Source organism: Apostichopus japonicus, chromosome 7 (assembly GCF_037975245.1).
Source record: "Apostichopus japonicus isolate 1M-3 chromosome 7, ASM3797524v1, whole genome shotgun sequence".
NCBI lineage: Eukaryota > Metazoa > Echinodermata > Holothuroidea > Aspidochirotida > Stichopodidae > Apostichopus > Apostichopus japonicus.
This window is the reverse complement of record NC_092567.1, coordinates 14,113,974-14,126,435: the sequence shown is the minus strand read 5'-3', so window position 1 is coordinate 14,126,435 and position 12,462 is coordinate 14,113,974. Positions and strand designations below refer to the sequence as shown.

Below are 12,462 nucleotides of genomic sequence, written 5' to 3'. Positions count from 1 at the left end.
AAAATAAAATAAAACTGTTAGCAAACTGCTTATCCACTAGAAAGCCTGTGTAATAGAATGTGTAAAAGTAAGCTGGCTTGACGTTTTTTTTTTTTTTTTAAGCCTCTGAAGAAGTTCCTGCTATGATCGAAACTTCAGGCCAACTTACTTTTACACATATTTTAATACTTCAATAAAAGTAAAAAGAAAAAGCTGGATGATTGTGTATATATATATTACCCATAATAAGATAAGATATGTCACTTCATGGATTGCTTGCTTGCTATTATGTAACTTGTTATGTTATTATTAGATGAAAGACTGCTTGGATGTCTTCAATGCTGGTTCTACTACCAATGGCATCTACACAATCAAGCCAACTAACTGGACTGGGGATTCATTTGATGTCTTCTGTAGCATGACTGACGGAGGAGGATGGACGGTAAGTCTAGTATGACCATAGACGTAGGATGCGGGGGGGGGGGGCTGTGGGGGGGGCTGCAGCCCCCAACCAAATATTTTTGTGAAAATTCGGGCAATATGCTAAGAATTTTTCGGACACTTACTGAAAGTAAAAATAATTTGCAATGTGTTTTGTAATGGTTAAGCTTATATAATTGTTATTATTATCATTATTATTGTAACGACTTCCCAAAATTATAACCAATATGGAAGGATTTTAACACGGAAAATGACTATGTTATTGTCTTGCGATGTAATAACCGATTCATGCGCTACGAGAATTATTTCATAGTTTGTTTGGCGCTATATAAAAATTATGTATTATTATTATGATTATGATATGCACAGTACCGTGTTGAACGCGCAAAAAATTTTGGTTTCATTTTTCGAGCAAGTCGTTACAGCCCCCCAGCCCCCCCCCCCCCCCACAAATCAAATTGGGCTCCTACGCCTATGAGAATGACATCCTATAGTATAGACGATATATTGTATATATATATGTATAATATGACTGACGGAGGAGGATGGACGGTAAGTCTAGTATGACATCCTATAGTATAGACGATATATTGTATATGTATAATATGACTGACGGAGGAGGATGGACGGTAAGTCTAGTATGACATCCTATAGTATAGACGATATATTGTATATGTTTAATATGACTGACGGAGGAGGATGGACGGTAAGTCTAGTATGACATCCTATAGTATAGACGATATATTGTATATGTATAATATGACTGATGGAGAAGGATGGACGGTAAGTCTAGTATGACATCCTATAGTGTAGACGATATATTGTATATGTATAATATGACTGACAGACTTAACAGATAGGTGAATTACAGTTCAGAATGGATTTAATTTGGAAGATTATGTTACTGCTCATTCACAGGTCATCCTTCCTTAGGTTCGTTCTACAAAGAAGTTAACTGCACTTTCACATTGAAATGTTATTGAAAATAATTTGGAATTATTCTTTCATTCTTACATTATATACAGGTATTCCAACGTCGTGTTAATGGTTCCGTTGACTTCTATCGTAACTGGACGAGCTATAAAGAAGGCTTTGGTGAGCTGGACCATGAGTTTTGGTTGGGAAATGATAAGTTGTATGACCTCACCAATCAAGGTGACTATCAACTGCGGATCGATATGGTGAACAAACATGGAGCTCCATACTACGCAAAGTTTGACTTCTTCCGGATCAACGATGAAAGTGACAATTACACACTGTCTGGACTGGGAAATTACAGTGGAACTGCAGGTTTGTCCAAATTATAGGTTTCTCTCTGTGTTTGTTGTATACAACTTCACTGTACTATTAAATATCATGTTCTGTTGTTTTTATTTCTTTGTATGTCGTTCATTTTTTCGGTTCCTTGCTTGAAGCAAAGGAACCTATGTAGTTAAGTGTGTGTGAGTGTGTGTTTGTGTGCGTCTGTGACGCTTGCTGAAGTCCGCCGTGATGGAGTGATGGATATTTGTCATTCTCAATGTGTAGATGTGTTATAATGGGAAGGTGTGCCCTATTGGTTCTGACGCTGACCTTATGAATATTAATGAGGTTATAGAGCCAAACCTAAAAATCTTTACATTGCAATAACTCTGCAACATTAAGTTGGATTGTAGCCAAATTTAATTTGGTTTAGAATCGGTAGTTCATTGCTGGCCGGTACATGTAGGCCTAAATTTTGGGGCAATCTGGGTCTAAAAATTTCTCGCCCTTTTTTCGGCCAGGTCTGCCCAAATTTTATTTCCACCGCAAATGCATTTTGGGACACATTCTTTGGGCCCGAATTTAAGGGGTCCATTATTTTTTGAACTATTTGGGCCCACATTTGTGATCTGTTAAGACATGACATAAATCAAGCATAATTAGGCCTACTGGCAGTGAAAATGTTAATACATCATATGTTATGCAGTTCATAAACCGAGCAAAATGACAGTCAATGCAGCATGAAAAGACATAGAAACCATGTTCGTACAGTGACATGCTAAGGTATCACACAAAGACAAGCACAACTTGCTAACCGTGAGAAGCTGAGATAAAACATGACTCAAATACAACAGTGATATGTGATGTAGACTGTCACAGAGATTAAGCATAAATGTCCTGATGGACGGTGATATGTAATGCAGACTAGCTGTCACAGAGATTAAGCATAAATGTCCTGCTGTGCAGTGAAATGTGATAACGACTGTCACAGAGATTTAGCATACATGTCCTGTTGTGTAGTGATATGTGATGTAGACTGTCATAGAGATTAAGCATAAATGTCCTGTTGTGCAGTGATATGTGATGTAGACTGTCACAGAGATTTAGCATACATGTCCTGTTGTGTATTGATATGTGATGTAGACTGTCACAGAGATTAAGCATAAATGTCCTGCTGTGTAGTGATATGTGATGTAGACTGTCACAGAGATTAAGCATGAATGTCCTGCTGTGCAGTGATACCGTATGTGATGTAGACTGTCACAGAGATTAAGCATAAATGTCCTGCTGTGAAGTGATATGTGATGTAGACTGTCACAGAGATTAAGCATAAATGTTCTGCTGTATGGTGATATGTGATGTAGACTGTCACAGAGATTAAGCATAAATGTCCTGCTGTGAAGTGACATGTGATGTAGACTGTCACAGAGATTAAGCATAAATGTCCTGCTGTGAAGTGATATGTGATGTAGACTGTCACAGAGATTCAGCATAAATGTCATGCTGTTTAGTGACCTGTTATGTAGACTGTCACAGAGATTAAGCATAAATGCCCTGCTGTGTAGTGATATATAATGTAGTCTGTCACAGAGATTAAGCATAAGGTCAAAGGTCATTTGAAGTCAATAGCTCCTGGTTAACTTAGTAGTGTAAACTTTGCACTTACAGACTTAGAGGTGGAATGTAGATTACCCAATATGAGTAACCCTTATTGATTGTAAAGAGGTAAAAAGTCATTAACGTCAACATTGATCAGCACTAAAGACTTCGTACCCAGGCTCACATGGTGTTAACTTGAATACGTCTCACACATTGTATGTAAGTTGCCCATGGTGAGTACAAAACCTACTAATGCTGTTAAAGATCAAAGGTCATATGAGGTCAGCATGGGTCAAATTCTTGTAGTACCGCTCAGCTAAGTGGAAAAAACGTGGATGAATCTAATTTTTGGTATGTAGTTAGCCCTGATTCAATGGTACCAAATTATATGAATTTCATATTTGGTATATTTTGGAATTGTTGATGCCAACTTGGTGGTGCCAATTTGAATGAATGTTGCATTGACTTGGTTGTTTATTAAGTTCATCATGTAAACCTTTTTCAACATGGAGTTTATTTGGCAGGGATTCACCAAACTTTTTTGGTTCGTGGTTCAAATGTTTTTTTGTTGACAAATGGAGCTTCTTTCAACTATATATTACCCCAGATTTTAGGGCTAGAGTTTTTAGTCTCTGTAGGTGTCAGGTTGATGTTGACTACTATATAAATGTACTGTATAGTATTGAGATAAATTGTCCTCCGTAGTTACAGAACATGCTGCGATGTTGTAAGAATACTATAGTTGTGAAACAGAGGGAGGTACGTTACAATATGAAAATCCCACATTATTTTTTATGGAGGGCAGATGACACACAATGTCCAAATTAAAAGTTATCTCATATGAATACTCATTTAGATATGAACCAATAAACTATACGAAATGTACGTCCGAGTTTACGGAACTGCCCAGATTCAACATACATCCAATCATATTTACCAATTGTTTAATGTATCTATATTGTGATAGGTCCCTTAATTGTGATTGATTGTAGTTTAATGGAATATCTGTACTTGTTTAATTCACAGACACAGATGGAGGTGCCCCTGGTGGTTATGCTTTGAGTACTCATCGTAACTCTGCCTTCAGTACCTTTGACAGGGACAATGATAAAGCAGTTGGCAGTACTAACTGTGCTATTAGTAGGCATGGTGCCTGGTGGTACAAGAACTGTGCAGAATCTAACCTCAATGGTGACTACATGGCAGCAGATGATGCTCTATCAAGCATACAGTGGTATTTTCTACCTGGAGGTCATTATAACATCAAATACACAGAAATGAAGATAAGACCTGTCTAGATACGGTTCTTTCCATTAAGTACTTGATAAGAGGATCAAAACTAACAAACACACTGGAGTTCAGCAAATATATCATCCATATCAGCAAACAGAAATATTACAGATAACCCAAATTTCCTCCCCCCCCCCCAGCTCCTCAAAACTACTCTAAACAGACACAGACTCACCCAGGTGTGTTTTACATTCAGACCGAGGACCCCATTGTTTTTACACTCTTTAAGTCCACGTACCCTACCTAATCTTAACAATATCCATATTAACAATAGAATTTGTCTGAGGACCTGGTGATTCTTCACGTCTGAGGACTCGCAATTTCTTTGTCCAAGCCCTCAGCCAGGATACAAAACAAGTGCAGACACACACATTCTTTATGTATTGTTTTCAGTCCTGAAATAATATATATACTAATATTGTGTGCACAGGTATGAGTTCAGATACGTGTTCTCAATAAGAGTAGTAAACCATACCACGGGATGGGTGGGATAACCTATTGGAATTCTCAACATGCATTTCTCACAAAAAGTTTCATCTTAAAAGGTGTTGCTGAATCAAATGCACTGTAATATTATCCTAGCCTTTATGCATAGTTTACCCAAACATTAGATTGCATAACACTGTTGTACACAGAATTTATTAAATTATCTAAGTGACTCTATGTATTCCATTTGAATTACTATGTACATATGCGTGTTTGATATTTATTGAGAATTGATTGGTAGAGACTTTCCAGCAGAGGAAGGGGCTCTCTAGCATTCTGATAAAGGGGGCTGTGATATTATTCCTGAATCAAGGTAACACGGTCGCACTCACCAGATAAGCTTGGATACACACATGCTTGGAAATTGACTAGTTCAAGGTTAAATAAAAAAGGATTTAAAATGCACAAATTAAGGTGTTTGAAGTAATTAGTTTGACTTCTAACTTCGAAAATATGTTTCAAAAACCTGTCTACAATAATTAGAAAGTAAGTTGTATATATATTCTATTTGTGATTAGCTCACAGTACCAATGTGATATACGGTCTGAGACTACAGCTTGTCAGGTTCAAGAAACTAGGTAAGATCTTGTGACAGCACCCTCTGTTGGATCTGGGGGATAGCTGGAGACAGTGGCGGAGCTAGGGGTATTGGTCAGGAGGGGCGAGAATGGTCTGCAGGGGCGCTTTCGACACTATCTAAGCGGAGCGCCACCACAGGTTGGTGCGTAGCGTACAGATTTTTTTTGAGTAAACATACTACCTTGATCGCCTGAAATGACCCTTTCCGGGCCTGGCTAATTTGCAGATAAACGAAGAATAAATAGGTGTCATCGCCAAATTACACCAACAAACTGTGACAAATGTCAATAGGTAGATGAGAGCGCAATAAAAAGGCAATAATCGCGAATAAGTAAAAAGTGGTAAAAAGCTGAAAGGGCGCCAGCAGTCTGTCGGGGGGGGGGGGATCCGCCCCCTGACTGTATGGACGCTCCGCCACTAGCTGGAAAGCCCGCCCCCCATTGAGAAGTAACCTCTTAATCGTGATAAAGTCAAACTGGATGGGTAGGTATGATAATGAATTAATGGTAACCATCTGTATAGGTGATGTTGAGATTAGCTCAATGTTAATTTGTGTAAACACGGTAAGCAGGCAATAATTATAAGGCTTTTTAGGTTGTACATAAGATTGGTAAACAGTTTATGATTACATCAGTTTGGTAAAGATGATTATACAGAAGGGAGGTAAACAGTTTATGATTACATCAATTTGGTAAGGATGATTATACAGAAAGGAGGTATACAGTTTATGATTACATCAGTTTGGTAAGGATGATTACATCAGATTGGTAAACAGTTTATGATTACATCAGTTTGGTAAGGATGATTATATAGAAAGGAGGTAAACAGTTTATGATTACATCAGTTTGGTAAAGATGATTATACAGAAGGGAGGTAAACAGTTCATGATTACATCAGTTTGGTAAGGATAGTTATACAGAAGGGAGGTAAACAGTTTATGATTACATCAGTTTGGTTAGGATGATAACATCAGATTGGTAAACAGTTTATGATTACATCAGTTTTCTAAGGATGATTAAATATGATTGGTAAACAGATTATGATAACAACAGTTTGGTAAAGATGATTATACAGAAAGGAGGTAAACAGTTAATGATTACATCAGTTTGGTAATGATGATTATATAGAAAGGAGGTAAACAGTTTATGATTACATCAGTTTGGTAAGGATGATTATACAGAAGGGAGGTAAACAGTTTATGATTACATCAGTTTGGTAAGGATGGTTATGCAGGAAGGAGGTAAACAGTTTATGTTTACATCAGTTTGGCGAGGATGGTTATACAGAAAGGAGGTAGACAGTTTATGTTTACATCAGTTTGGTAAGGATGATTACATCAGATTGGTAAACAGTTTATGATTACATCAGTTTGGTAAGGATGATTATATAGAAAGGAGGTAAACAGTTTATGATTACATCAGTTTGGTAAAGATGATTATACAGAAAGGAGGTATACAGTTTATGATTACATCAGTTTGGTAAGGATTACATAAGATTGGTAAACAGTTTATGATTACATCAGTTTGGTAAGGATGATTATATAGAAAGGAGGTAAACAGTTTATCATTACATCAGTTTGGCGAGGATGGTTATACAGAAAGGAGGTAGACAGTTTATGTTTACATCAGTTTGGTAAGGATGATTACATCAGATTGGAAAACAGTTTATGATTACATCAGTTTGGTAAGGATGATTATATAGAAAGGAGGTAAACAGTTTATGATTACATCAGTTTGGTAAAGATGATTATACAGAAGGGAGGTAAACAGTTAATGATTACATCAGTTTGGTAAGGATTACATAAGATTGGTAAACAGTTTATGATTACATCAGTTCGGTAAGGATGATTATACAGAAGGGAGGTAAACAGTTTATGATTACATCAGTTTGATAAGGATGATTACGTAAGGGAGGTTAACAGTTTATGATTATATGTATATGATAATGGTGATTATGTAAGATTGGTAAACAGTTTATGATTACATCAGTTTGGTAATGATGATTATACAGAAAGGAGGTAAATAGTTTATGATTTTATCAGTTTGGTAAGGATGATTACATAAGATTTGTAAACATTTTATGATTATATCAGTTTGGTGAGGATGGTTATACAGAAAGAAGGAAAACAGTTTATGATTTCATCAGTTTGATAAGGATGATTACGGAATGGAGGTAAACAGTTTATGATTACATGTTTATGATAATGGTGATCATGTGAGATTGGTAAACAGTTTATGATTACATAGTTTGGTAAAGATGATTATATAGAAGGGAGGTAAACAGTTTATGATTACATCAGTTTGGTAAGGATGATAACATAAGATTGGTAAACAGTTTATGCCTACATCAGTTTGGTAAGGATAATTATACAGAATGGAGGTAAACAGTTTATGATTACATCAGTTTGGTAAGGATGATTATATAGAAAGGAGGTAAACAGTTTATGATTACATCAGTTTGGTGAGGATGATTACGGAAGGGATGTAAACAGTTTATGATACATGTATATGATAATGGTGATTATGTAAGATAGGTAAACAGTTTATGATTATATCAGTTGGGTAATGATTTTATGTGAAGTTGGTAAACTGATTACATTGGTTGGTTTATGTAAAGGATATAAGACTAGTGATAATATATTTGTTTGTTTAGAATGAGAATTCACCATATTGTTTCATTGTTGGTTTAATGGTCACATCTGCAGCATGTATATCTTCACTATATTGTCCATCAGTGTGCTGTATATACAACCCAGGCTTTAAAGCAGTTGTTTATGCTTCACTGTGCAGCATTTTTTTTCATTTAAGATACTATAATCTCCATTGTATAGATATATATATATGTATTTATCTATGTGTTACTTAGTGCAAGATTCATCGAATAAACATAGCGTAATAACTATCAATTCTAGTTCTCTCCATGTTCTTTGGTCACTCGTTCCATCCATATCCGGGAGTCATCATCAGGGGCAGGCTGACCCATGACCTAGACCCCTGGGCAAAACTGCGGTCATTACGCCAGTGTTTTAAACAACAATACTCAAGTCACTAAAATATCAGGTAGTTAGCGAATCCAAGAAGAATGTAAAACAATATCCCCCATAGAACTAACACAGTGACTTGAGTCAATGATTAAACTGGTGCCAGGAAAATCACTGATAATTACTTGTACTTAGGAAGAAGTGTCTCATTACAACTCTGTATTATGCCAACTCGACCAGAAACATAGCCAGATATAAATAGGTGATATGCAATCAATCCCCCCCCCCTCTCCACCCTCCCCCAACTCCCCAGAGGAGAGTCTGCATTCAACTAAGCCCAGTCATAGTTTGGTTTTGGCTGAGTTTTCGAACTTGTCACCTTTTGACATCTAGATATGGCACTATCAGGCTTTCTCTGTTCAGGACAGGTTTTGGTTTTTATTCCCAATTTGATAGTTATTGTGTGAGAAATTTACGAATGAACATTATTTAAGAAAACTAATAAATATTATGATTTTAAACACTTATTTTCAGGCGGTTATCGGTCATACCATAGGGCCCTGGCAAAATGAGTCCACACCAGCTGCACTGACCTATTTACGAGACTGCCCATACCTCACCCCCACCCCCACCCCTTGCATCCTCTCCCAAGACAAAGTGTCGAGATTAATCCCAAGTTCTGAAATACAACTTTGTCGTAAATGTATAAGGCCTACTGATTCAATATTTTCCAACTATCAGTTTTACAGTCATTAACGAGATCATTACGAAGAGACATAATATTTAATGAGCGTGAACATCAGAAAACAACTTGAAGGTTGACTGAGAGCACCAAGTTAATTTTGATATATAGATCGCTAAACAAATCTGTTATCACCCCAGAATCGAGAAACAACCCTCGGAACATCCGAGGCCTATCAATTAAAGAGGCTGGCCTACTTAGTTTAACACACTATCCATTGGTTTAGTTTCCCAGAAGCAACACCCTACTCAATAGGAAACCAAGACCTATGGCCTGGAATATTGAAATGTTTATTGACAGTACATTAACAGTTTATCAATGACAAATAGTGTTTAATGTCGACCAATGGTGCTCTGCTGTTCATATGAAGTTACAGGAACAATGTTTTGGTTGAGTTATTGCCATTTTTGGTTTCTTGCTGGAAGCAAATAAACCTATGCAGTCGGGTTAGCGTGTGTGTGCGTCTGTTACACTTGCTTTGATTCACGATAACCCAACAACGGAGTGTTGGATTTATGTGGATGTATTATAGTGAGGTGTGCCCTATCGTTTTTGGCGCTGACCTTATGAATATTAATGAGGTTATGGGGTCAAACGTACGACTTTACATTGTAATAACTTGCGACCTTTGTTGGTTAATAGCTGGTACATGTAGGCCATCTGGGTCCCAAAAACTCCTGAGCCCATTCTTGGGCTGAGTGGGCCCAAATGTTTTATTTTCACCTCAAATGCATTCCGGCACGAATTTGTGGGGCCCAATATTTTGGGGCCCACAGTTTTTGGGATTCAATGTCGGTGGGGGGGGGGGGCAATTAAATCTTTTAGCCACATTATTTGGGCCAAATATATTAGGGGCCATTTGGACGCAAATTTTATTGGGCCCAAGTATTTGGGGAGGGGACAAATTTTTAAATTCTTAATAACGCCAAAACCTTAAATCAGATTATATCCAAACATGGAATACAGTTGTTGGTTAATATCTGGTATACGTGGACATAAATATTAATATGTTGGGTGAGGACATACACCACTTTAATATTCCACTAAGCAAGAAACCATAGCGCATGTTGTGCTCTTGTTAAACAATGGATTAACATTCAGGCCTACACTGTGGAACTGACGTCATCATCGACTTATCCTTAAAGGAGCATTCCAGGACTTGAGCATACTTTAAAGATTGATATCTCGCAAACCCGACTATATACAGAAACATTGCCGGCACTCAACTCATTCCTATTTTTGGACAGTCGATATGACGTATTAAGACTAAATTCATCCTTAAATATAACAAAACCTGCTTGAATGTGAGTGGAGCTAAAAAAATATATTCTTTTATGCATTTAAAGCTTGTAGACGTTTAATTTACTTCGTTTACTCTCTTAGTGATAACAACACGCGTAGGTAGAACTATGGAACAAGTTGTACTGCACTTGCTTAATATCGGATTTATTTGGCGGCTAATAGCCTCCACCACCCCCCCCCCCCCCTATTGCTCTGTGCCCATCTCCGGTTGGACGACTGGTCAGTCACCATATCCCCTTCCCCTCTCTGGCCCTCACTTCATTATCGTCTTGACCAACGTTAACGCCTCCATTGATACCAGATTTATCACAACGGGTAAATAGAAAAGAAATGGTGCAATGGGCCTTATACCTTGCATGATTACGTGTACATCCATTGTGCCAACGGGAACATGAACTGTTGTTGGTCGGTATAACCTTTTGACTCATAGCCTACAGAACATAAAGGGACAAGAAAAGAAACTATATATATATATGGTAAATCCAGTGCCTTCCCAGAATAGCTGACACCCATGGCGGATTCTTCCTTTTGTCACCCTGTGCCGGGAATGCCGTCCTGGGGGAGGTGTCTAAGACCTTCCCCTCCATTTTGAGAAAAATTTGTTTCATGTAAGGTGGCTTAAATGCAAAAGGCGCTATCGGATTACACAATGATTTAAAAAAAAAACAGTAAGGACTTGGGGGGGGGCATGGGGCTGTAGCAAAGCACCTCCCTGATTGGTATCCGGGCGGACCCGCACCTTCACCCTTTTAGTACGCCACTGGGGAAATTGTTGTCATTAAGAAAATTGCGCTAAAATTTATGAAAAGGAGCACTTTTGCACGTTTTTTTTTAAGCATATTATTTGAACAGTTATTATACAACGGTTGAGCTCTGACAGCATTACAAACTCCACAAGAAAATATTTGTGAAATCTCCTTTCTCAAACTCTACTGGTTTATGTCACAATGGGTTTTTCGTTGGTAACCATGAAGTCATCCAATAAGTGGAATAAATATCTAACAAACATTGGATTTTTGTACCAACTAGTGAACCAAAATAGACGCAACGTCTATATACGAATTAGTGATTAATCTTTGGATATTACTTCCTTTATACTATATCATATAGTTGTCAATCCATGAACATATACAAGAGTAGTCTTTCATATCTCATAAAAGTTTCATCACAGGTTTTATAGGCTCATCTTATCGTTCAAAATCATTAAGAACAAGCTCTCGTTATCATAAAGTAAATATTAATTCTCAGCGGTGTGGTAATTGCTTCTGATAATAGCACAAATATCACGTTTTTAACATGGTACACGATATTAAAAAGAAATCCAATTTTTAAAGAGAATATATAATAAGCCTCACAAACTCTTTATTACCGTACTAAAACCCCGTACGTGTCATAAAAATCAAACGCGGTTCAACAGAGTTTAATGCTCCAACTATATAAACATAATCATTAACAAAAATTATAATAATGATATTTAAATACACTCACAAAACAGAACGGGCTTTTCATACATTAAAAATGAAAAGTTAAAGCGGAATCAATTTCATTTACAGATTAACATGGAAATGCAGACCCTCACACACACACACATGGCAATGCGATCGATTGTACGGTGTTGTGATCGATTGTACAGTGGTGTGATCGATTGTACTGTGATGTGATCGATTGTACTGTGATGTGATCAATTGTACTGTGATGTGTTCGATTGTATGGTGTTGTGATCGATCGTACTGTGATGTGATCGATTGCACGGTGTTGTGATCAATTGAACGGTGATGTGTTTGATTGTACTGTGATGTGGTCGATTGTACGGTGCTGTGAT

At 37.2% G+C, this 12,462-nt stretch overlaps 1 protein-coding gene across 3 annotated transcripts in view; it reads left to right on the top strand.

The window, feature by feature from the left end:
* Window positions 1-12,462, top strand: part of LOC139969399 (fibrinogen-like protein A) — a 75,974-nt gene that overhangs the window by 10,151 nt on the left and 53,361 nt on the right. Inside the window, exons 5-8 of one of the 3 annotated variants that reach the window (XR_011793714.1) lie at window positions 293-421; window positions 1,446-1,710; window positions 4,288-7,995; window positions 8,049-8,517. Coding sequence is in view for 1 of the 3 variants with exons in the window: in XM_071974328.1 (XP_071830429.1) it covers window positions 293-421; window positions 1,446-1,710; window positions 4,288-4,559 (666 nt within the window). In the remaining 2 variants the exon portion in view is untranslated. Of the gene's footprint in view, window positions 1-292; window positions 422-1,445; window positions 1,711-4,287; window positions 8,518-12,462 lie in introns of those variants that run through there. The other 2 variants (XR_011793713.1, XM_071974328.1) reach the window with 2 other exon arrangements.